This window comes from Trichomycterus rosablanca, chromosome 8, assembly GCF_030014385.1.
Source record: "Trichomycterus rosablanca isolate fTriRos1 chromosome 8, fTriRos1.hap1, whole genome shotgun sequence".
Lineage (NCBI taxonomy): Eukaryota > Metazoa > Chordata > Actinopteri > Siluriformes > Trichomycteridae > Trichomycterus > Trichomycterus rosablanca.
The window spans coordinates 7,748,052-7,774,674 of record NC_085995.1 but is presented as its reverse complement, the minus strand read 5'-3'; the positions used below and the strand labels follow the sequence as shown (position 1 = coordinate 7,774,674).

Below are 26,623 nucleotides of genomic sequence, written 5' to 3'. Positions count from 1 at the left end.
CCTCCCAGTGGCTTGGGTGTTTAGCCACCTCCCTTCCACAGGCATAGCCAATAATGTGTGTAGACGTCCAACAGGCCGATAGTAGTGGGCCAGCATATTTGACTACTGCACCACCCAAGCACCCCATGTATTATTGAAAATATTAAAGAAAAAAACCTGCTGTTCAAAAATATTATTACAAAGCAGGGATCCTCACAGCAACATGCATTCTGGGCTTGATGCTTGCCTTGACTTTTTGACTACATTTCACACAGAAGAGCAGAGGCCACTGTAGATGCCGAGCCAATAGGTTTGGAATGGGATGTAAAATTACCTGTGTATACATTTTTTGCAAGATTTCTTTTTTACAAATGTACAAAAAAAATGAATGATTAATAAAACTTCTTATGAAACATTTACTCTAAGTAAAGGAAACATTAAGACAACCTTTTTAAAAATGTCCATGGCAGTGCCTGTTTTGTATTTATATTAACTGTTAATAATATAATTAATGGGTAGGCAAACAGACCTGAGTGACCTTGATGAAGACCAAATTGACTGTGGCCAAATTACTCTATTGAAGTTTGAATTACAAAACAGCCAAGGGTGCTGACAGGCAGCCATAATGAGTACCCACCAACAGTAGTCTGAGAAGAAACACACTACAGTTTGTTGGGTAGCCAAGACTCACTGATGCCAGAGAACAAAATCTATGGCGTGTGTTATGGACCAACAAAAGAGCTAGTGTAAGTCCAACTGCAGATAAGTTCAATACTGGTAATAAGTTGAATATATCATAACTACTACTTCTGCAGACGAGTCAAAGTGCCCATGAGACCTCCTGTCCACCATCAAAAGCACCTGCAATGGGCATGTAGGCATCAGAACTGGACATCAGAGCAATAAGACAAGAAGATGGTCAGCTGGGTCAGACAAATACTGTTTCCTCCAAGATCATGTAGGCAAATGGCACCAGGATGCACTGTAAGACAATCTAGCTTGCAATGTACAGACGTTGAAGAAACTGCTGATAATGTCCTGGTACGGGATACCACAGGACTCCTTCAGATGTTTTGTGGAGTCCATGTCTCAGTGGGTCAGAGGTATTTTGACAGCCTATTCGGCAGATGGACCTAATGTTTTGGCTCATCTGTGTATCTGACCATTTAATAAAGAGTCTATATCCTATATCTGTGCTTTATATCAGACACCCAAACTTAATGTTATGACTAAATTAATGTACAAAGACTCATTAGAGTAACTAATGTCTAAAATGAGGTGGCAGGGTGGCTCGGTGGGTAGCACTGTTGCTTCAGAGCAGGAAGGTCCTGGGTTTGATTGGAACCATAACCAGGTGGAATGGTCCGGGTCGATTTTGCATGTTCTTTCTTCGTGGGTTTCCTCTGGGAGCTCCGGTATCCTTCTACAGTCCAAAGACATGCAAGTGAGGTGAACTGGAGAAACGAAATTGACCATGATTGTGTTTGATATTAAAACTTGAACAATGAACCTTGTGTAACCAGTAATTAAGTGTGTAAAACATGATGTTAAAATCCTAAAAATGACCACCAATACTCAAACTAATCTGCTGTCTAAATGTGAACATTTCTAATAAACTGTATTTGTTACTTTCCACCTTGATTATTCATACTAATAAACCTCACGTTTTGCACTAAAATAGTAGCATAAACACAATTTATGCACAGATTTGCATGTATCCAGAACTGAGGGTCCTGTATTGCCTTGTTTTATTTCTAAAAGAGGGAAATAATTGAGTAAAAGTGCTGTGACTGTGCACATAGAAAGGTTAATAAGCTAAAGGTGTAATCAGTGTCACTCTACTCTGCTTGATATCTAAATATTTCTGTCTTTGTATCATTTAGTAAAGACCTTTAGTTCAAAAATTTAGACAGGTCAAAAATAAACCGGGCAACTTATCCAGGCAGACGTCTGTCTTCTTCTCCACCTCTTTCTTTTTCTTTTGCTTCTTCTCTTTATAATTATTGTCCACATTCCATCAGCTTCTCTCCCAAGCTATAAATATCTGGAGTATGAGAGGGAGTGAGGGAGCATTGGAGTAGAGTGAAAAAGATGGGTGAGATGAAGGGTGAATTTAGTTGGGAGGGGGTAAAGAAAACGAGAGGGAGAGAAAGTTGCGAGCTGTGGGGGGTGAGTTTAAATGAAACCAGGTGTGTTACAGGCCTAGTGTGTATGTGTGGGTGACTGTGTGAATATGTGCACTGTTGTTCTGCCGGCAAATCGGGACAGATTTGGAATTTTGGAATTTGGGCCGCAGACCAGGAATTTTCGTCCTGGGGGGTGAGGCGGGGGTGTCTGGGGGGGCGGAGGATGGCCGCGCAGGGGGCCTTGTGTGTGTGTGTGTGTGTGGGGGGGGGGGGGGGTCGAAATAGGCTGGCTTTCTTTTTCTGTGAATACACTCATAGTCCAGCTGTCTGTCTCCACACTCAGTCAGTCTACAGCTGAAGGGGAAAAGAAACAGAAGACGAAGGGCCACTTAGCCGAGAGAGAGGCTTCCACCGGAAGAGAAGAGGAGTGCAGAGGAAGACCCAGACACATACTCTAAATAAAGAAATCCAAGGCCACAACGTGAAGAAAAGTAAAAAAGTAAAGTGACAGTGAGTATAACATGTCATACATTTAATTACGCATGTTTTAAATAAAAGGCAGAAATAAGGCTGGTTTAAATAATTCGCTTCAACATTTTTGTGATTTTCGGTCTTTTTACTGACTGGGTTGCAGCAGTGGCCAAAACCAAATCTTACAAGCTAACGTGTGCATTAATGTACAGTAATAATAGCTCTTGATGCATATGTCCAGATCAAGCTTTCATGAGTCATGGACTGCAGTGAACCATAAACCTCTTTTTGAGAACCTATAAAATATTTAATTCTGGCTCATTTATACTGATGCAGAAGATGAGAATAATGCAAACCAAATATGTTGTTTACTTGTAAAACCAACACAATAAAGTAAAGCCCATTGGTATTTATATTTCTATACTTTAGATTTCAGTGTGGCTTTGGTAGTTCAATTTTTTTTTTACATCTCTTTGAATTTTTACATGTGGTTTTAGTAATAATTTCACTTATAGGGGCAAACAAAAAGCCTGATTGATTAAGATCCTGAATAAAGGTGCAGTTTACTTCATAGTTGTTGGTACCTTTGGTAAAGATGAGTAAATTATCTGTGTTGTTATACCACCTAATTTAACTTTAAAACATTATTATAAATTGTAACTTACATTTCAATAAAGTTGATTTATTCTTAGACAATAACTGCCTCCTGGGCTGGAGGCAAAATACGACTAAGGTTATAGAAGTAACACTGTTCTGGAAGGTTTCACAACTAGCAGTTTAACTAATAACAGGTGAGGTATAAAAAAAGGATACACCAAAGGCTTAGTCTTTACAAGCAAGAATGGGTTGTGGTTCACCACTTTGTGCCAAACTTTGAGAGAATTGTCAGTCAGTTCAAAGACAATGTAAGTCTTTCACCATCTACAGTTCATAATATTATGAAAAAATTCAGGCGGTCAGGGAAAATCTCAAAAAGACCAAGGGTGAAAAACACTGCTAAATGTGCATAACTATCAAGCCCTCAGACAATAATGTTTGAGAAACCGTCATAATGATCATGATGGACATGATCTTGGGAGTACTTGAGAGTACTAATTGTTACTTACCACAGTTCGCCAATGCATCAAGAAATGCACCCTAAAACTGTATCATGCAAAGAAAAAAACATATGTTATTTTGCACAGAAATGCCAGCGAGTTTTCTGAGCCCAAGGTCATCTAACATGTTCTGTGGTCAGACAAGTTCACGGTTCAACTTTTTCTTGGGAAAAATGGTTGTCGGATTTTATGTGCCAAAGATGAAATAGAAGTTCCAGACTGTGTTCGAGTATGTGATGGCATGGGTGACCTGCATATATGTGAAGGTACAATTGATTCAGAGGCTTACATTGGTACATCTTTCTCCTGAAACTCCATGTCTATTTTAGCAGAACAATGCCAGGTCTCATTCTACCCAAGTTACAACAGCATAGCTTTGTAGCATCTGCTTTCCTGCCTGCAGTCCAGATCTTAAAATGTATGCTGCAACCTGAAATGACCACAGACTTTTAAGTAGCTTGAGGAGATTTTCTTGTATCAATTAAAATGTCCACTTGCAAAACAGCAACAATTACTACCTTTAATTACAAACAATTAAAAAGTATAATAAACAGAAAAGGTGATGTGACCCAGAGGTAAACACGCCTCTGCTCTTTTTGATTGTGTTTCAGGAATCAGTTTCTAATTTTGTCTACATTTAACAAATATAGAAATATAGAAGTTCATCATAAAAACACTTAAAAGTCTTTTCTTTGCCCCTTTGTCTGTTAAACACAGGTTCAGGTGAATTAACAAATTACAGATTTTATTTTTTATTGCATTTTAGAAAGTGTCCCAAGTCAATGACTTTTCATTTCACTGGGTTATAAATCTGAAGTGACACAGAGACCAAATGACTTAGTATTGTATCAGCTGCCAAGAGAATACAAGAGTGTTGACCTTTGTAAATCAGACAATGGGTATGAAAACACCTACATATGCAAAATAAATTATTAAAAACTTGCCTGGAATTTGATGCATGTCTATTTTGTGCCCATGCTCACTGATGGTTATAAAAGTGATGTTTGTGATTTTCTCTGGGGTCACCAAGTCTGAAAACACACAAGACAAGACAGAATTGTAAATCATGCCTGAATAAAGCCTTGTATTAAACCACAAGCAAAAAAATCGGAATGTGACTAAAACAAGGTTCTAAAAAATAAGGTTTTAGTAAGATATACTCATGATAGGTTTGGCATAAAGTGTCTTGTTATACAGAAAAGAAGCTCATTTACTCTGTTAAGTATGATGAAAGATTTGTGATGTTTTTAAAAGCCATAAAAACCTTGTTAGGAAACATGGCCTTGACGCATGAAGTACCAAAAGTGTAACACTGCTGGTATGTGCAGTCAATTTCTACACTAAACTTAAACACAATCTCGAACAGTCAAAACATGTTAGACCAATCAAAATAGAAATTAATTAACAGCAGATATCATTTGATTTTAGTTTTGAAGGCATTAAGAACTTGAGTAGTTTAAACTTGAAATTAAGTACCAAGAATATAAATCACATTTATTCATTCGTTTTCATCAACCACTTTATCCTGATCAAGGCTGCGCTGGGTATGGAACCACTTTACTTGGCATAATTTACTTACTCACATCTAGAGTCATGTTTAGAACAGTCAATCAACCCTCTACTTGTTTTTTAGGGGTGGATTTTAATTTAGATCCCCAGGATCTATGTTGCTGTGAAGCCTTTACACTACATGCACCACCTTGCCACCAAATGAAAAATTAAAACTGAAATAATGGTTTATTTGTATGTTAGTTTTTGAGGAAATATTCTTAGTTTTTTGGTTTTCCTTTTTTGTAAAATAACCTTGGTTAAAAAAAAGTAAAGAAAGAGAGAGAGAGAGAGAGAGAGAGAGAGAGAGAGAGAGAGAGAGAGAAGCCAGACAGTAATAGAGTGTATAGAGTGTGTGGGAGAAAGAAAGCCAGACAGGGCAGTTTCTACTCATCGAATCATTCCTGTTTTTTTTTTAAGGGCCTCGTACGTCACACTTAGCCTGCTGCCCCCTTTCAGTCTGCATGAGTGCCTGCTGCTGCTTCACTTCAGCCATGAAAAACTGAAATGGCTCAGGATTTACTCAGAATGCAACCCTCATGCAATTCCCAGTCTTACAGTTGATCCCCTGTGGAGGCGCAGACAATAGCCTAGTGAGTTTATTCCTTTAGTGTCTATTACACAACTCTGAGTACGCTCTTACACATCAGGCTTTACGTTCCTAGTATTACAAAAGTTTCCAAACCTTCTTCCAACTTCTATTTCACAACTTGTTTATTGTCACTAACCCCCATTAAAGAGGTGGAAGAAATCCTGAGTTCTGAACAGTGGATTTCTAAAGTGTTATGAAAAAGTTTGTGAATTCTTTGGAATAATTTAAATTTTAGTGCTGATTTTTATAAAATGTGGTCCAAACCCTAATAATGACCATAAAATCTGCCTAAAATAATAACACATATGCTGATGGCAATTATACTCTTTTCCATCAATTGTCTATGATGGAAAAAAGTATACAAACCTCTGGGCTTCTACTATTCTTGCCTAAACAATTCTTGCCAAAGTCTCTGTCCATGTGTCCACTAAAAGAAAACTGTATAAACAGTGTTAATCTAAGGACACTATTGAAAAACATGTTGTGTTTTAAATGCTAAAGTTGGTATGGATGTTTTGTTAGTGTAAAATACAAAAGAAAAGCTCAATATTTCCTTTGGAGGAGGAACAGCACTATGAACCAACGTCAAAACCTGATCTTATCTGTAAAACATGATGGAGAAGGCATCATGGCATGGGGCATCTGCATTAGTTCCTGGATAGTTTGCAGTCCTTGAGGAAACAAGAAATGCAGAACTGTATTACAAATGTCAGGATAGTGATCTATCACCTGAAGCTTAATAAAAGTTGGATCATGAGTCAAGACAAAGATCCAAGACACACAAATAAATCAACAACAGAAAGCTGTAAAAAGTAAAGAGAAAAAATCCTTTGTTTGAATGGTGCAGAAGTAATTTGAGGACTTGAAAAGGCTTTTCATGCGAAATATTCCAGAATGGTTTAAGATTCCTCTGTACGTGTCCAAGTCTGATCAGCAGCTACATATAACTTTATATAGAGTAATATTAATATTTCCCATGAGGTTACCAGTTATTAAATACAAGATTGCTTTTTCTTTCTTGGCTTAGACTGTAAATGGATTCAATAAAGACATAAAAAGTGCAATTGTGTATAATAGATTTACACGAATAAACCTTACCCCACATTTATGAGCAATTACTGTAAACATCAGGGTCATTACAAAGGATTCACAATCCTTTCATTGCAACTGTATTTGAGATTCACAAGTGTGTGTTTGTCTTTTGTTTTAGCATAGTTTGATTCTATTAAACAGAGAAAGCCTAAATGCTCTAAAGGTTTACCTACACAGAAAACATAGTACTTAGTGGTGTTAACAGTTGTGCCTACATAAACATTTCACCCCCCTGAAGAAATGCAGGTGCCATAACAAGGAGAACACACACAATTAAGTAACCGCATGACGTCACAGCTGAGAACACTGGGCTACTATACTAGAACAGTCTACTTCTATACTGACCTTTATTTATGTTCTTATGCAATTACTGGTATTTGGCTGCATTATTTTATGTGGCTCATGCTGACTTGAGCATTCATACAAGGGCAGAGAAACGTGCTGCTGTGTGCAGAAATTCTGAGACACTGGTGATACTGTAAAATGTTTTTGACCACAATTATGAGCACTGTGCATAATAATGTAAGCAATTTATTACAAAGCTGTATTAGAGATCATGGCAGATTGCTCACATCTGTGCTGGGTGCTGAGAAAACAAACACATTACTGCAGTTTGAACTGGTCAGTGGGCATCTGCACGGTGGGTGTACCATTTGCTTTGAGGAATGGATGTGCAGCATGTCCACAATGAAGCTGTTCTAAACACAGAATGTCAGGTTTATGGGCAGCTGAGCAGAACTGAGCACAGACACGTCACGGGCATGCTGTGTGTGTATGTGTGTGAATTTGCAAATGGAAGGAGGTGAGAAGAAATCATTTGTCTCTATATGTGTGTGGTCCCACATGTCAGAGCATTCTTTTAGGATCTAATTGGAACAAATTATGTGAAGGTCAAAAGTTTACATTCACTTGTAAGACTTCAGTGTTGTTTAACTGTTCATTTTGTGTTTCAATGATTAATATACTAATGTAATGTTCTAAATGACGATGTTTGTAATTCATTTTTATTTGTCAATTTATTTTATAGGCATATTGTGTGTTTTTTTATGTAATAATTTACTGTGATAAAAAACATGTAATGTACACATTATATGTGTTCATATTTGGTTTAAACTCATATCTTTTACTGTACTTCAAAGAATAGGTAAAGTTTTAAAGCAATGATTGACTTTTCAGTACGGTCCACATATTCTCAATAGTGTTTATGTAAGTACTTTCAGAAAGGCCATTCCAAAAACTTAATTTCAGCCTGATTCAGCTGTTCCAATAATTTAAAGGCAATCTTCCTTCGTTACTATTCTGTCCACCTTCTGCACTGCACCAGTTCCACTGGCAGCAAAACAGCCCCAGAGCAACAGAACAACCACCTCTGTGCTTGGCTGCAGGTACAGTGTTATATGGCTTGAATGCCTCACTGTTTCTTCTCCAAGCATAATTGAGGTCACTGTGGCCCAACGATTTTATCTTTGTTTCTGTTATCTGACCACAAAACTGTTCTGCAGGAGGATTTTATATGTCCATGTCAACAGCTACACACTTTAGCTAGGTTTTAAGTTTGTAAGTTTTAAAGCAACAGTTTCTTTTTTATAGAAAATCCTCCAAGCCCAAGACAACATAAAATTTACTGGATTGTGGACAGTGACACCTGCACTTCAGAAATGTATAAGTGGTAGCAAGATAGTATTTTACTGGTTTGGATTAAGTTTAATTTGACAACTGTGATAGATAGTTTTTTTCCTAACCTTGGTAAAGTGATCTTGGGACCTAAAGTTGCTTAGAAAAAACAGTCTGAGATCTATACCGCACCTTCAAGACTTTTTTTTATTGCAATGCTTGTGGCTTATTGTAATAGGTTAAGTCAAACTAGCCCTGTTATCTGGTCACAAAAAAACACCCAGCATCAGTATCATCAAGGTTTTAGGAGGTAATGTCATGAAACCATTAGATCCTTCTACAAAAGCAAATTAATAATATGTAAAGCAAGTAGATTTTGTCATATAACATACCCAGACTAGCCCATTTACTTATCCCCAACAACCATAACACAATTTAAGTCAATCAGAATAAATGTTTCTTAATTAGGAGTCTGATGTGAACACAAAGCTTTTAGCTTGTTTCTGTTTAATTTCATGCATGGTGCTTCTGCCACATGACTTCGATAGTTAATTTGATGGTTACATAAATAAGCATGTGTACAGGTGTTTCTAAAAAGTGGCAGGTGGGTGTACGTCACCACTACAAGTGTACTTAAACTTTAGGCTTTAACTGTATGTTAGAAAGGTAAGAATATTTTAAGCCCAGTCGACCTCTTTGGTAAGCTTTAAGGGGCTTTCCTAAAAATGTGATATTCTGAGAAACTCAGTTTTAGTTTAGCCGACTCTTGTTGGTGCATCACCCACATCCTTGACAGTGGCATTCCACAGAAAGCCAACAGCCACTCAATGTGTCTCAGTAGTCTGAATTGCCCCGACCACCAAACATACTCAGAGTAATGCCCGACAGTTCTGCCCTCCTTTGGGTTTGCTACTGTGGATGATTTCAGATTTTTGAATCCTCAGTTCACCACAGAGTCAGTTTGGTCTGGGTAGCTGTGTGTGAGAGAAGGATGGCAAACGCATTGGTCAGTCATGGTCGGTTGAATATAGCTGGCAACTGCTTTGTGGGAGCCTTGGTTGTAGAGAACATAGTCTTTTTCAAGCAAGCCTGATGGCCCATATACCAGCCAATATAAAATGTTTTTGGAGTATTTGTACTCTATTAAAACAAAGTAGGCTTAAACTGCATGTAATTATGTGGATGACTGCTTTATTGTAGGTACCACTAATAAAATCAGTGAAATACATAAAAATTATTCTTCCTGAATAAGTAGTGTAGTTATGAATAAAGGTTTATTGATAAGTAAGGGCTAAGTGAATGTATACAGTGTATCACAAAAGTGAGTACACCCCTCACATTTCTGCAAATATTTCATTATATCTTTTCATGGGACAACACTATAGACATGAAACTTGGATATAACTAAGAGTAGTCAGTGTACAACTTGTATAGCAGTGTAGATTTACTGTCTTCTGAAAATAACTCAACACACAGCCATTAATGTCTAAATAGCTGGCAACATAAGTGAGTACACCCCACAGTGAACATGTCCAAATTGTGCCTAAAGTGTCAATATTTTGTGTGACCACCATTATTATCACTGCCTTAACTCTCCTGGGCATGGAATTCACCAGAGCTGCACAGGTTGCTACTGGAATCCTCTTCCACTCCTCCGTGATGACATCACGGAGCTGGTGGATGTTAGACACCTTAAACTCCTCCACCTTCCACTTGAGGATGCGCCACAGGTGCTCAATTGGGTTTAGTCCATCACCTTTACCTTCAGCTTCCTCAGCAAGGCAGTTGTCATCTTGGAGGTTGTGTTTGGGGTCGTTATCCTGTTGGAAAACTGCCATGAGGCCCAGTTTTCGAAGGGAGGGGATCATGCTCTGTTTCAGAATGTCACAGTACATGTTGGAATTCATGTTTCCCTCAATGAACTGCAGCTCCCCAGTGCCAGCAACACTCATGCAGCCCAAGACCATGATGCTACCACCACCATGCTTGACTGTAGGCAAGATACAGTTGTCTTGGTACTTCTCACCAGGGCGCCGCCCACATGCTGGACACCATCTGAGCCAAACAAGTTTATCTTGGTCTCGTCAGACCACAGGGCATTCCAGTAATCCATGTTCTTGGACTGCTTGTCTTCAGCAAACTGTTTGCTGGCTTTCTTGTGCGTCAGCTTCCTTCTGGGATGACGACCATGCAGACCGAGTTGATGCAGTGTGCGGCGTATGGTCTGAGCACTGACAGGCTGACCTCCCACGTCTTCAACCTCTGCAGCAATGCTGGCAGCACTCATGTGTCTATTTTTTAAAGCCAACCTCTGGATATGACGCCGAACACGTGGACTCAACTTCTTTGGTCGACCCTTGCGAAGCCTGTTCCGAGTGGAACCTGTCCTGGAAAACCGCTGTATGACCTTGGCCACCATGCTGTAGCTCAGTTTCAGGGTGTTAGCAATCTTCTTATAGCCCAGGCCATCTTTGTGGAGAGCAACAATTATATTTCTCACATCCTCAGAGAGTTCTTTGCCATGAGGTGCCATGTTGAATATCCAGTGGCCAGTATGAGAGAATTGTACCCAAAACACCAAATTTAACAGCCCTGCTCCCCATTTACACCTGGGACCTTGACACATGGCACCAGGGAGGGACAACGACACATTTGGGCACAATTTGGACATGTTCACTGTGGGGTGTACTCACTTATGTTGCCAGCTATTTAGACATTAATGGCTGTGTGTTGAGTTATTTTCAGAAGACAGTAAATCTACACTGCTATACAAGCTGTCCACTGACTACTCTAAGTTATATCCAAGTTTCATGTCTATAGTGTTGTCCCATGAAAAGATATAATGAAATATTTGCAGAAATGTGAGGGGTGTACTCACTTTCGTGATACACTGTATATATTTTTTTGTAAGTAAAGGAAAATATGTGGAAAATGAAATTTCGTGGTGAGTAAATGGAACAAATGCAGTAGATTAGGTTAAAATAAATGTGTGAACCACTTAAATAACATGGCTTTCTCTGTGAAATGCAAGTAATGATTTTTTTGCTTTTAATCATCTGTTTATAATATGCAAACTAAACCAATAAAATGCTATGCTAAGAAAAATAAAAAGAACCCAAAAGCAGAAGTTCCACAATGTTCTAGATTGATGCTTTATCTGAATATATAAGACAAACACTGATTATTTGCAAAAAATTATCCAAACTTGTAATTGAGGAAAAGGGCAATGCATTAAGAAATTGTTACAGCAGATTATCAGGGTTGTACTTCATCACCTGATGCATAATATAAGTTGGATGCTATGACAAGAAATAATCCAATAAAAACAATAAATGTATTTTTAAAGATTTCACCCTAACTAAGATGCTGTGACCTGAGGAAAGATTTTCAGAATGGTTTGTAAATCCTCCTTACTGCTGGACAAGTTCAATCACGGTTAATAGTATTACTATTCTACTAGTTAGTAAATACAAGGGGTTCACATACTTTTTTGCCTTGACTGTGAATGATCACTGAGTTAATTAATAAAGACATGACAAGTATAATTGAATTCATTTACGCAGAATGTGTTGGTCCAATATTATCAGACAAAGATCAGACCACATTTTAAGAATCATTCATGCAGAAATTCACGTAATACAAGAGTCTAGCTTTTCTGGAGACTGCAAGTCTGCCAGAGACGAGGAGTCAAGTGTAACAGGATCACAAGCCTTCTCTGTCAGTCCTTTTAGCCTTTAATAAGAGTTAAGTGCGCTCGTGTTTGAGGTTAAAGTCATGATGAACAATCCTATGTGGTTTGTTCCGAAATGCACAACAGTTTCAACTGGAGGCTGATACAATAATATAAGAATGTGTGAGTGAGTGAGTGTGTGTGTGTGTGCGTGTATGCTGTCTTGTGGTTTGCATTTTATTACTTTGAATCAATATGACAATACCGGTGGACAGACCAAACTTATCTGTACTACTCATGAGGTCCGATATGAATGGCCAGAGAAAACACATGCAGATGTCTGTGCCTTTGAGTCATGCATGTTAATGTTTGTATTTGTACATCAGTAGGACAGTGGTTATGATCTTCCTCCACACTTTTTCTGTTTGGAACCAGCAAACATCATTAGGCTACACAGCACAGAGTCATAAATGCTTTATAAGTGTTGCTTTTGGCTGGTTTTCTATTTTTATTTCAGGCACCAACCTGAAAGACAGGACTTATTCAACTTTTACTTAGAAATGTCTTACCAAGAACAGTACCTAAAGCCCAAACAAGTCTAAATGAGCTCTTTCAGGCAGGATTTTCCCCCAGCTCAAACATGTTCTATTAAAACGAGGAATACTATAAATGAAGAATACTAAAAAGCACATTGATAAAACTACAAGCTGGTGAGGTGTTTATAAGAAGTGTTTGGTTATGTGAACGTAAATTATATTTAAAGTGTGCTGTTGCAACTAAGTGTGAGTGTGCAATTCAAGTTCAGCCACCAGGGGGAACCGCTGTGTTAAAACTAGTACACAGTAAGCTCGCGTTAAAGCAAAATTACGATGCTAATTTTTACATTAAACATTTACATTACGTTCTTTACAAAAGAAAAATTGGAAATGAATATTAAACTATCAATATCAATTAATGGTTGTGGAAATGACCCCTCTTCTTCTAAAAAACAAAACCACGCACAGTTTTAAAAAAAGACTTTTAGATCGAGTCAACACAAGTACACTATGGCTAAAAAATGTTAGATACCTGTAATGAGATTGTTAGACACCCCTTTCCAAAACAATAGGCATTAATGTGGATTCTCCCCCCATTTTCTCTTACCTGGAATAGTTTCCAACAAAGTTTTCTGTGAGGATTATTGATCATTTAGTTGTGAGAGGATTTATGAGGTCAAAATTGATGCTGGACAAAAATGTCAGGCTAAACATTAACGTTCCAGGTCATCACAAGGGTGCTCAGTGGCCTTTCTTTCCTCAGACACAGCCCGGCCAGTAAAACTGCCAAGTAATTAAATTGTTGTGCCACCTGAAAGCACCCCACGTACTTATTATGTAATTTTCAATAAAAACAAACTATGGACCTGGCTGCAAATCAAAAGTTTAAGGTATGCAGCTATTCACAAAGGTTTCCTTTTTTGTCTTTTTCAGGTTACATGGTGGATATTACACCCCTGCTAAATCTGCTGTTTATAGTCCTACCTGAGACCCTGCTGTGTGTGCCAGTGTGTTCGGCATTGTACCTGCGAGTTTTCTCTGAACTCTTTAAAGCAGCTGAAAGTATCTCTGTGTGAAGATGCGGTCCATGTGTATTTCGGTTTTGTGTGTGTGCGCCTCTCTTCTTTTTCACCGTGCTATTTCACAGCCACCCACAGAAAGTGACACATACACGGTAAGAATGGAGAAAAACAGTGCCCATTTTCCTTCTTCTTTTTTCCTTTCCAATTTCATAGACTAATCTCTGCAAACATGAAGTATGTAACTGTTTACATCATTCAATATCCTGCAGGAATGCACAGATGGATATCACTGGGATCCACAGACTCAACACTGCAAAGGTAAAACATCCCATGCATCCTTATCTTTTCACAAAGGGGGCAAATATCTGGTGCATACAAAAATGTGACAATGTTAAAACCTAAATAAATAAGTAGAGAAAAGAAGTGCTGTTACTAGCAGACAGATGCACTGCATGATACAATTAACTAAATGACAGCGTACCAGGTTCTATTCTAGTTGTTTTGTAGTTCTAGTAGTTTTGTATCAAGAATTGGAAAGAGAAAAACATCAAATTAAAAATGATTATTGCACAGATGGCTGAAGCTTTACTCACAAAGACTGCCCAATGGACAGTCCTCCTCTTATGACAATTTTTTTTTGGTATCCCACATATGCTACAGATGTGGTAGTTAGATATGTTAACTTATTTTATACAAAGTACTAATCCCACACATTTTCTTTCCTCCTCAGACATTAATGAATGTGAAACAATCCCAGAAGCATGTAAAGGCGAGATGAAATGCTTCAACCATTATGGCGGCTATCTGTGCCTTCCTCGTTCTGTCTCACTAATTCCTAATTCACCCAATCAAATCCCACCTGGCCTGGACAACACTGACACTGAGCCCTACAACTCCTGCACCAGTGGCTACGAGGCGCAGGGGGACAGCTGTGTAGGTAAGTGTGTTTAAGAACATATTGGTGTTAAAAAAACAGGTGGAAAGAGTCAGCAATGGTGAAAATGAAAAAAAAAAACTGCCCTCTGAAGTAATTTGTATCCAATTAAGAAAAGTCATAACCCAAACTTATAATGTTTATGAGTGAATGAAAAAGTTTATTATAGATTGTGAGTGCTTAATTGTACTACGGAAGCGTATTGCTGCCACACAGTTAAAAAAAAAATACCGTCAGTATGTCGTTATAACGAGAAAAGGATGTCGTTAAAACGAGAAAAGGATGTCGTTAAAACGAGAAAAGGATGTCGTTATAACGAGAAAAGGATGTCGTTAAAACGAGAAAAGGATGTCGTTATAACGAGAAAAGTTCATTACCTCAAATGCTGCACAGCTGATGGAGCGTATCTGCTGATGGAGAGACAGTTTGCACACATGCATGATGCTGTAACTTGTGTAACCTTACAGCTTGTGGTGCCGATCAAGATTCTCCTTTAGGATCTAAACTTGGTTTAATATTCAACATTTGTCTGACATTCGGCATTCCGATCTAAATAAGTGCTTCAAAAAACACCTAAGACCTTCTTATTTGATGATTTCTTACACAAATGAAAATAGTCAACATACTACAAAAACAAGTTTATGTTCAATTTAAGATTACGTCTATTTATCTAAAGAAAGGTTATAATGAAACCGTTTATCCAGCTCCCACTTCATGTAACGAGTTAGGGACCGTCATAAAACTAACTGAGAAACGTAGGAAACATGCACTTATCCACACTAATAAATCCATTTAAATCTGGTATGATTTGATGAATTAATGTCAAACAGTTTTTACAAAAACACATCAATGTTTCTCACCTACTACAAAAACCTTATTTTTTGAAATAACATGGTATTTATTTTACATTACATTTAAATAAAGATAAATAAATCTGTAATAAATTTATATTTCAAATATACAAATTATATTTCCAAAAATACAAATCATACCAGATTTAAATGGATTTATTAGTGTGGATAAGTGCATGTTTCCTACGTTTCTCAGTTAGTTTTATGACGGTCCCTAACTCGTTACATGAAGTGGGAGCTGGATAAACGGTTTCATTATAACCTTTCTTTAGATAAATAGACGTAATCTTAAATTGAACATAAACTTGTTTTTGTAGTATGTTGACTATTTTCATTTGTGTAAGAAATCATCAAATAAGAAGGTCTTAGGTGTTTTTTGAAGCACTTATTTAGATCGGAATGCCGAATGTCAGACAAATGTTGAATATTAAACCAAGTTTAGATCCTAAAGGAGAATCTTGATCGGCACCACAAGCTGTAAGGTTACACAAGTTACAGCATCATGCATGTGTGCAAACTGTCTCTCCATCAGCAGATACGCTCCATCAGCTGTGCAGCATTTGAGGTAATGAACTTTTCTCGTTATAACGACATCCTTTTCTCGTTTTAACGACATCCTTTTCTCGTTATAACGACATCCTTTTCTCGTTTTAACGACATCCTTTTCTCGTTTTAACGACATCCTTTTCTCGTTATAACGACATCCTTTCTCGTTATAACGACATACTGACGGTATTTTTTTTTTAACTGTGTGGCAGCAATACGCTTCCGTACTCCATCAGCTGTGCAGCATTTGAGGTAATGAACTTTTCTCGTTATAACGACATCCTTTTCTCGTTTTAACGACATCCTTTTCTCGTTATAACGACATCCTTTTCTCGTTATAACGACATCCTTTCTCGTTATAACGACATACTGACGGTATTTTTTTTTTAACTGTGTGGCAGCAATACGCTTCCGTACTTAATGATTCAGATAGGACTTAGAAAATCCAGAAACAGGTGGTATGAAGGAAAGACACTGCATAGTTTTTTGGGCTCACGCGTGGGAGCATTGCTGGGGTTGGCAGGGGGTAGTGGGAATTTGAAAAGCTATGATTTTCCCAGCTGCTATCAGCAGTCAAGACCTCATTAATGCAGACCATAGTTGTATCAGTCAGCACTCAGCAGTCACACAGCTAGCATGTTTTTATTTCTTCAAGCTGTTAGCCGTAAATCAGTAAGTGGCCTCACTGGGGCAGTATAAACAAAATACTGATGAGGCAGCAAATATGGTTCAAAAAGAGGTGAACAACAACAAGGCTCACTTATTAGAACAGCGGTTATGCAGTGCACAATGGTCCTTTTGTCTAATGTCATGCTCTCACACACGTTTACACAGATGTGGATGAATGTGAAATGGATAGGCATGACTGCCAGCCCAGCCAGGAGTGCTTTAACACGGAGGGCTCTTATACGTGCCAGTGCCCAGGTGGATACCAGAAAGTGGGAACAGAGTGCATAGGTAAAAAGCAGCTATTCTCTCTTTCTCTCTCACCACTTATATTAATGAGTTCATGTGTTTCAGCCACACCCATTGCTAACAGGTATAGAAAATACATTGTTATTAAAACAGTTAAGAGAAGGACCTTTCCTATTCTAGTTTACTGTGGCCCTGTGCACAAATATTCATATGAGGTTCATTAAAACATGATTTGACAAGTTTGCTCTAGAGGAACTCCAGTGGCCTGCACAGAGCCCTGGCCTCGACTCGAACTAACACCTTTGGGATAGATTGGAATGTCAATTGTGAGTCAGGCCAACATCACTTCCTGACTTTAAGAATGCTCTTTTGACTAAATGGTCACAAATCTACCCAGACACAGACTGACTCAACAATCTTGCGAAAAGCCTTGTCGTCAAGTGCAGGCTGTTATGATCACAATGGGCGGATTGGTATCTTTAAATGAATGTACACTGTTTTGGAATGGGATGTCCAACAAGGTCTTGGTCAGGAGTCCCAATACTTTTTTTCCATATAGTGTACATAAAAAGTATTCAGACCCCTTTTTGCACACTTCAACCAATCTTCACTTGTAAAAGTGAAAACATGTTTTAGAGTTTTTTTTTTCCATTTCATTTCATTTTCATTAATCACTTAATCCCGAACAGGGTTGCAGCTGGCTTAAACAGAGCTCCATTCCATTGCAGAGCTTTGGCACATCCAACCACCCCACCCCCACCCCCCGTCAAAGAAAAAAGAAAAAGGGCAGGACTACAATACTGTAAAAGTGGATAAATGTGCTGATTAAGGATAAATAAATGCACTGCATGTTGTGTTTATTTGAGCCTCACTCTTTTCTTTTGTTAGACATAGATGAGTGCCGGTACCGTTACTGCCAACATCGCTGTGTTAACGTGCCCGGCTCTTTCTCCTGCCAGTGTGAGCCTGGCTTCCAGCTGTCAGGCAACAATCGCTCCTGCATTGGTGAGTCCACCACACATATCCAACAATGCCATGTTCTGTGTCATAGTTCCATCCTCTAAATTCACTTAAACTGTGCACAAACAAGCATACCAACCAAGTTTGGTCAAGGTTAAAGTATGACTTTTGAACAGTGACAGTATTGAAGTAGATGCTAATGAATTTACATACATTTTTCTTTTTTAGTTTTTAAAACAGGGAGTTCTTTATTAGGTATAAATTCAATGGAAAAAGGCAATAATTGCAATAAGAGCTACTCAACCCGATTTATTAATACATATTATTTCTCTCTTTACTGAAACTTACTTAGTTACTCATTCAACTATATATATATATATATATATCGAATTAAGATGTGATATATTATGCTAATTATATTAAACTAACATTATAACCTACATCAAATACACTTTGTGAACTTGGTATATTAGAGTTTAATTAAACATTTTGATTAAACTGACTAAAAAAATACATATTTTGGAGCTTACTTTATTACATATGAATTACAGTCACATTCATTTGATTTGATTGCAGTCATGTCTATAATTGTCAACAAGTAAGGATTGCACTACCGTGGAGGCATTTCTATTTGTACTAAATTGTTTACCTTGTTCGACACGCCTTACTATCTACACTACCTACACATGAAACCAAAACAAGTTTAACACTTAATCATATGCTTTTAATAAAAAAAAGTCAACAAATAAAAATCCTAAGAGTGCACATCTGTTAAAAAAGATTTAATTCAGATTGAAATAGAAGTACTTTGGTACTTCCTACCTTTACCCACAATCATTGGGAAAGTCAGGCCCACAGACTGTACAATGTCATTCTACACCTCTGCCTCTCAGTATGGGGGCCAGTGTCAAAACAAACCACTGCAACTCCTTAAATTAGGTGAATTAGAGACAATGTGGTGACATATGGGAGTGATTAGTGTTGTATTCCAAAATATGGGGGCAAAATGTGGTTTATTATCCGAGTTAAACATTGTTTATGTGTCACAGAAACAATGAGTGATGAATACAGCTGAGCCATGCCTGTGTTTGTTAGTAAACACTGAGCATTGTAAATCTAATAAGTACTTTATCTAAAAGGATTCTGGATTCATAAACAGCATGGCTGGCATATTTGAAAGTTGAAAGTTATGGAGAGTGTTCGGGTACTTGTACCTATTTCTACATTTTCGACATTTAGCAGACTTTTTATCCAAATCGACAGTGGTGGGGCTTGAACCAGTAACTTTTTGATTGCTGGTACAGTACCCTTACCGCTAGGCTACAACTGCACATAATTAAATTAGATTTACTTATGTGACATGGTTCTTTATTAATTAATTAATTAATTCATTCATTTACTTATTATTTCATTCACTGTCTGTTCTACCGGAGGAAAACCAGAACACCCAGAGGAAACCCACATGAACATAGGGAGAACATGCAAACACCACACAGAAAGAACCCTGGCGCCTGACTGGGAAAAAAAAACCCAGGCCCTTTTTTGCAGAAGTTTGCAAAATAATGAATACATGTCCCTGATAATGACTGTTATCACTGTTATCAACATGGGCATTTATTGAGCCTAGCACTGTTTTTATGAAGTATGTTCTATATTCCCCTATAATTTATGTGTGATGTTTTATGGTTTGTGACTTTAGATGTGGATGAGTGTAATATGGGCGCCCCCTGTAGTCAGAAGTGTTCTAACACCTATGGCACTTTCCACTGCCGCTGTGAGCAGGGTTATGAGCTGGCACCGGATGGATTTACCTGCAACGGTCAGTGGCAGTAACACAGGCACTTACAACACACACACACACACACACACACACACACACACACATTAGTTTATTACAGAGCTGGACAGTGTATGGGAAACCTTGTATTTAATATCTGGTAAAACCAGTGACTTTTTGCACTCATGTCTTCGTGTGTTTATACTCTCTGCAGACATAGATGAGTGTAGCTTCTCCATCTACCTTTGTCAGTACCAGTGTGTAAATGAGCCTGGCAAATTCTCATGTGTCTGCCCAGAGGGTTACCAACTCCAGGGGCCTCGCCTCTGCCAAGGTCAGCATCTGCCCATCCTTAACGTTAATTTATTTTGTAACTGGTGTTTGATTGATTTGATTTAACTGCTCTTGTGTGTGTAGATATAAACGAGTGTGAAACAGTTGCTCACCAGTGCACTGATGGACAGAGCTGTGTGAACATTCATGGCGGTCATAAATGTGTTGACACAAACAAATGTCAGGAGCCCTACGTTCAAGCATCAAACAAGTGAGTGAACTGAATTTTGATTGAGCAGTGCACACATACAAGTACATACAGCACAATGCATAAAATTATACAGACACAGGTCAAGAGCTTACATAGGATGCTGCAGAAATAAAAAAACACAAGACCAAAACATCCAGTGAGTGGAAGTTTTGAAAGTAAATAGTAGCATGAATAACAAAATTTCAAAAAGCACAACACACCAAACCCTGATGTGGATGGACACCAGGAAGAGGTCTTTCCTATATGTATTAAAAAGCATATAATCGATTTTAAATAATTGATTTTAAACAAGTTATGTGAATAGGTGTGGCTTAAACCCCTGAAATCAATAATTAGAGTAACTCTAGGGAACAGAATGTCCACATCAGAATCAGAATCAGAATCTTTTTTATTCGCCAAGTAGCAGATGTACAAGGAATTTCTTTAGGTGCAGGTGTCAACATACATACAAGTTAAATAGTAAAAGGTACACTATATCTAAACGTATAATAAACAATAAACAATGGTATATATATACATAGAATAAAATAAACAATATAGTAGTGATACAAAATTGTGCAATAGAGATTATTTACACATAAGGTGCATATGTGCATTAACTATTAAAATGCGGGAAGCTTGTGTGAAACCCACATATTGTTGGTCATATAGTGTGCTAGAAGAATCACTGAAAAATAGGATATTTTTTTATATTAAATTACTTATGTAACTGCTTTTGGTTTCTTGGACAAAAACACTTCATTTTGATTAGTTCCTTACCGTGAACACACTGCACTCGAAGCAGGCAGTGTATGTCATTAGAGATACAGACATTTAAAAATGTCTTGCACTCTCTGTCAGTATCTGCTCAGTGCGTGCATTTCATTAATTCTAAAATTGCCCTGTTTATTTTTCCATATCTCTGGAAAGAATCTGAGCATATTTCAGTGTAATAAGCATACTTCTAAAAGCCTGAAATTGCTAACATGTGATCCTGCAGGTTTATGCTCTTTTAATGTCTAGAGCTAAATGGAGGGAATTCAATATATTAAATGGATTTGTCTGGGCTGTGGTGCACACTCACTTGTAATTAAATATTTTTGGGGCATCTTAAATCAAGCAATGCAACATTTTGAATCAGTATAAATAAGTATAAATACATCTGTATAAATAAATGTGGACTGGTTAATGTTTGACTAATAAAGATGCAAGACGGGCTTTTGTGATTAGAAATAAAATCCTGACAGTCTGCGCTGTTTGTTTAAAAAAAAAAAAAGCACCTTGTAACCGTTAACCAATGTAACTGACCCCCTGCTGTGCTGTAACTCTCTCTCTCTCAAGTCGCTGCATCTGTCCCCTGACTAACCCTGGCTGTCGAGACCTGCCCTTCTCTATTGTGCATCGCTACATGAGCATCACTTCAGAACGCATCATCCCCTCTGACATCTTCCAAATCCAGGCCACAAGCGTCCACCCAGGAGCCTATAACACCTTCCGTATCCGCTCAGGAGATGACAATGGAGATTTCTACATCAGGGTAAGATTTGACTTAATAACTGTATTTATCTTTGTTTAGCCTATTTTTTTTGAGTGACATTTATTTGGGTGGTTAGATGGGTGTGTCACCTGCTGCAATGCTAATGATTTGCGATTGCTAATGGATACTAGCCTGTTGACTGTGTGCTAACATTTTCTCCATAAAATAAAAGTAATATTAAAGGAAATGTTAAAAATGTATTAATTCTGTTTCTTATTCACTGATAATTCTGACCTATGCTATGCTAATGGTAGCTAACTTTTTGTTTTACATTAAATGACTACATTGTGGTATTTTATTAGTGGTAGTGATGTCAAAAAGTTCATGCATTTCAAATAGTTTATGTATTTTCTTATTCATTAAAAAAAACTACTGAAGTACCTTTAGTTGTTATTCTCCAGAAATCCAGAAATCTGAATGGGTGACTAATGACATAGCCCCTTTAAGGAAGCACAGTGTTAAAGATAGAAGAAAGCAAAAATAGAAGGCCAAAGTAATTCTATTTCAGTAGCATCTTTTTAGCATATACAGCTATTAATAGCCTGAAGAGAGAGGAACACCTCAAAACAGTAATGCTATTTCATTGTACCCTGGAGTGCTGGATCTAAACTAAATACAGTGTGCCAAAATGGAGAAATTGATTTCTTTATGCAGTCCTCACAAAGTACATTATGATCACTGGAGTTCTGATTACTCTGTACGTATGGTTTATTTTTCAGTTGTGACATGACTACAGAGGATCTGATTAATGATGTATAATTTTTATAATTAAGCTAGTTGATTTACATTATTTAGACAATGTTACAGCAGTGGCAGTTTTTCAACAAATACAGACATTTTAGGAAATGTAAACAGTGTAAACTTGGAACTAACTGAAAATTTCAACATATAAAGTTCTGTGGTGTGGGGAATCAAAAATATTAAATATGTGAGTTAAAATTTGTTTAGTATTCTTTTTACCCCTGAACTGTTAATTCTAAACTTATTTATATAAACTTATTTATATTACATATATACATATTATGATGAGCAAAATTACTATAAAATAGGTCCAGCTTTTTATTATCATTCAGATTAACCCCTTCAGCAGTGTTTTTTTTCTGACTACATAGTATACAGTACATCATTTTAAACATAGCTTCTTTGTCACCAGCTAGCTTTCTAACTGCTACTCCTTCAATTGTGAGTAAGATTTTGCTACCAGAGTCGTAATTTACGTCATTATATCCTTACCAGTTAATTTAATAGTAACAAAACATGTTAGCATACAGCTAACAGACTGTCATTCAAACTAATATTTAGGTTTAAGTGAATCATATTTACAAATCAAGTTTTCATGTTCAGGCATTCCTTAAAATAAGCCAAAAAATAGAGGCGTCCTCCAGAGTTTACAAATTTAGGAAAATACATCTGGCTATTCATTTGATTATATTAGGATACTTAATAATATTATAGACATCTAATCATTTTTACTTTCTCTTTCTTAAGCAAATCAACAACATCAGTGCCATGCTGGTGCTATTACGTGCTGTTACTGGACCCAAAGAATACGTTCTGGACCTGGAAATGGTTTCGATTAGCCCCTTTATGAGCTACCAAAGCAGTTCTGCTCTTCGTTTGACAGTATACGTTGGGCCTTATGAATTTTAAAAGATTTTTATTTGGAGCAGGAACGGGGTGAGTGGCTAGTAAATAAGAAAGTGGCAGAGGTGAGGAAGCTGGGGATGATTAACCCATTAAACAATTAGCTGGTTATCTCCCCATGTTTGCTGAAAGAAGAGTGCCAAGCTGTCTCATGAAAAATCAAAGGAACTATACAACTACTACTTCACAAATATGCTGGTCATACTGATACGCAATATGATTTGCAGACTTAGCCATACCACACATGATTTTTCTTTATTGTTTATAGCAAAAAAGAAGCTGCACTACAATTTTAAAATCTGCTGTACAATCGATAAAGTCTTTATTTTCTTTCTATCTGGCCTTTCTCATACCTGTAATGTCATCCAGGCCCAAGTTTTTGAGATGAGTTATTTGCTTAAGGATATTTTTGCTTTCTATTTTTGCCTCCCAGCACAAATCCATTCCACTGAATGAATGAATCCATTAAATCATCTGAAATATTTCTTGCTGAAGATTCATGTAATTACATTACATTGCCTGTGCGTTTCTTCCTTTCAGATATATGTAGCATTGTACAAATAATAGATGCAGCCTTGTCAACTGTTACTGAATCAAGATAATGATCCCTGAGCTTACTGTGCTTTCTGTGTCACAACCATTATTCAGTAACCACTCAGTCATCTTAATATACATTTACATCTCTAAACCTTCTGTCACCTAAACATGATCACTAATCTTCACATCATTGCTAAATGTGTAGTTGTTTTACCATGCTGTCATGGTTGTATGATTTTGTGCTGGAATTATTACTGTAATAAATACCATAATAACATTTCAGTTGTGTTCAGATCTTTTAATTGATTTGCATCATTATGTAAATGTAAACCCTGACCAGAAAACAGAGGTCTCAAATCTGCAGTGGCAATGAAACCCAGTTGACCTTACTTGATCAGGCATAGCCAGTTGTGCCTGTTGGACACCTGGCCAGGTTGCTAAGATTCCAACTTGTGAGCCTGAGCTTTCTGAGTATAACTATACAGTATATGTATGTATGATTTAGATCAAGTGTTACTTAGAAAATGTCCCTAACAATAAATCATGCATGTTTATCCTTAATGATAAGGTTCTGGTGAAGCTGTACATCTATAAATTCATAATAAAATAACACTTGAATATTCAGCATTACTGGAACTCAGTCAAAGTTCTTAGCCAAACCAATTCACTATAAATAAGGGTGGCACGGTGGCTCAGTGGGTAGCACTGTTGCCTCACAGCAAGAAGGTCCGGGTCCTTTCTGTGTGGAGTTTGCATGTTCTGCAGTCTGAATTGGAGATACAAAATTGTCCATGACTGTGTTTGACGTTAAAACTTTTGAACTGATGAATCTTGTGTAACAAGTTTCTGTCATGGATGTCATGCATGTAACCAAAGTGTAAAACATGATGTTAAAATCCTAACAAACAACCACTATAAATATTGCAGATTTTACCTCATGACATTATCTTTTTAAGTCTCAGGGACTTGGGTTTGATCCTCCATGCTAGTCAATGTCTGTAAGGTGAATCATTCTAAATCATTACTAGGAGTGCCTGTTTCTTTAACCCACTGTGACCCTGACCAGTATGACGATTTCAGTGATGAAAATGAAATGAACAATCAATTAAATGACCTTGGAATTCAGCTAAATTCAAAGAACCAGGGGCTATTTTTACACCTCGATGTGACTAAAAATAACCGGCCAATAACCTGGCAACACTGGAGATCAAACGGAAATATGAGTGCAGTAATGAAAATTTCCACTGCAGTGAAGAGAAGCAGCAGAGGTGTGTGGGAGCTCCTACAGCCATTCTGTACCCAGTTTAACTACAAGCCTGCAAATCTCCCTGCTAACCAAAAAAAGGTCAGGAAATCCCTAATTTAACTCTCAATCCACCCGCCACATACCCACCTCTCAGTATCCCACTACACCTCAATCAAGACCTTCGCCTCTGTTCACGCTGATGACTCATTCTCTGCAAAACCTTACATAATTACAGCACGTCCAGTTCTTACTGGTCTGCCACAGGGGGGCAGCATGGCACACAGATTGTCGGTAAAGCCAAAAATAGAAACATACCTAAAGAATCTTGCTGCTCATTTTGTAACCTAATTGATCAGTGAACCCATTGTTTTCTTCTCATCCTCCTTCCCATTAAGCAGAGAGCTGGATGAATGGAGCACCAGGGTAGGTAGACAGTGAATGGGTAACAGCAGCCTGCCAGATAAAACAATAAAGAAATGAAATAGTGGATATACTGTTAAACCAGGAACATGTCCAATTGACAGTTCAAGTATTTATGATGACCAGTAGTGCATAGTGATTTTAACACTTTCCTCATATACATAACCCAGATGGCACTATCAGGTCAATCAGGTCAGTGTGTCTTAGTTGGGATAATGACAAAGTCGTAGAGTGGGTGAGGTGGGGAGAATGTGTGCCGAGTTTGGGATGTAGTGCTGCTTCCTGTCGGATCTCCGGCAAACCACACACCCAACCGAGAGCACAGATTCAGGAACGATCCGTTCTGTACCCGCCCAGTGGGCACACGAAGAGGTGGGCAGGAGAAGCTGTGCCAGAGAGCCCCTGCATGCGGAGGAGGTTTTGAGCAACGGATTTCGTGTATATTAAGTTTAATGGGATTCCTAAACGTGTATGGAATTTAGTTTGTTGAGAGTAAGGCAGAGTAAAAATGAATTTGTCAGGTTTGATTGACTGTGCGTGCTGGGAGTGTGGGTAAAGAAAAAAAAAAGACTGAAATCAAAATGGGGGAACACCACTATTCAGTAATTAACTTGTGTAGGCACAGTCTAGAAGATCGGAGATGTGACCAAACATTGTGGTTTCTCTGCCCATATATTTATGCTTTACATATCTCTGTGCAAAATACATAGTAGAAACTGTCGCTAATCTGTATTATGAAAAAGGGGAGCCAAATATTGCAATAGTGTCGCCTATAGATAACATACATTATTGAAGTACTAGCAGTGCAATGTGTAAATTCATCCATGCTGCCATGTTCCAAAAGCTGGACCTTAAAGTGACAGTCTATCTTAAAATTTATATACAGTGTATCACAAAAGTGAGTACACCCCTCACATTTCTGCAGATATTTAAGTATATCTTTTCATGGGACAACACTGACAAAATGACACTTTGACACAATGAAA

General features: G+C 37.7%; 1 protein-coding gene across 1 annotated transcript; it reads left to right on the top strand.

Moving 5' to 3' along the window:
- The first annotated feature begins 13,715 nt into the window (after positions 1-13,715).
- efemp2a (EGF containing fibulin extracellular matrix protein 2a) lies at positions 13,716-24,248 on the top strand. The gene is made up of 10 exons (XM_062999793.1): positions 13,716-13,899; positions 14,017-14,065; positions 14,478-14,684; positions 16,913-17,035; positions 17,882-17,998; positions 19,653-19,772; positions 19,945-20,064; positions 20,148-20,274; positions 21,595-21,790; positions 23,279-24,248. The coding sequence occupies exons 1-10, from the start codon at positions 13,804-13,806 to the stop codon at positions 23,438-23,440; spliced, it is 1,317 nt and encodes a 438-aa protein (XP_062855863.1). The 5' UTR covers positions 13,716-13,803; the 3' UTR covers positions 23,441-24,248.
- Positions 24,249-26,623: the final 2,375 nt, after the last annotated feature.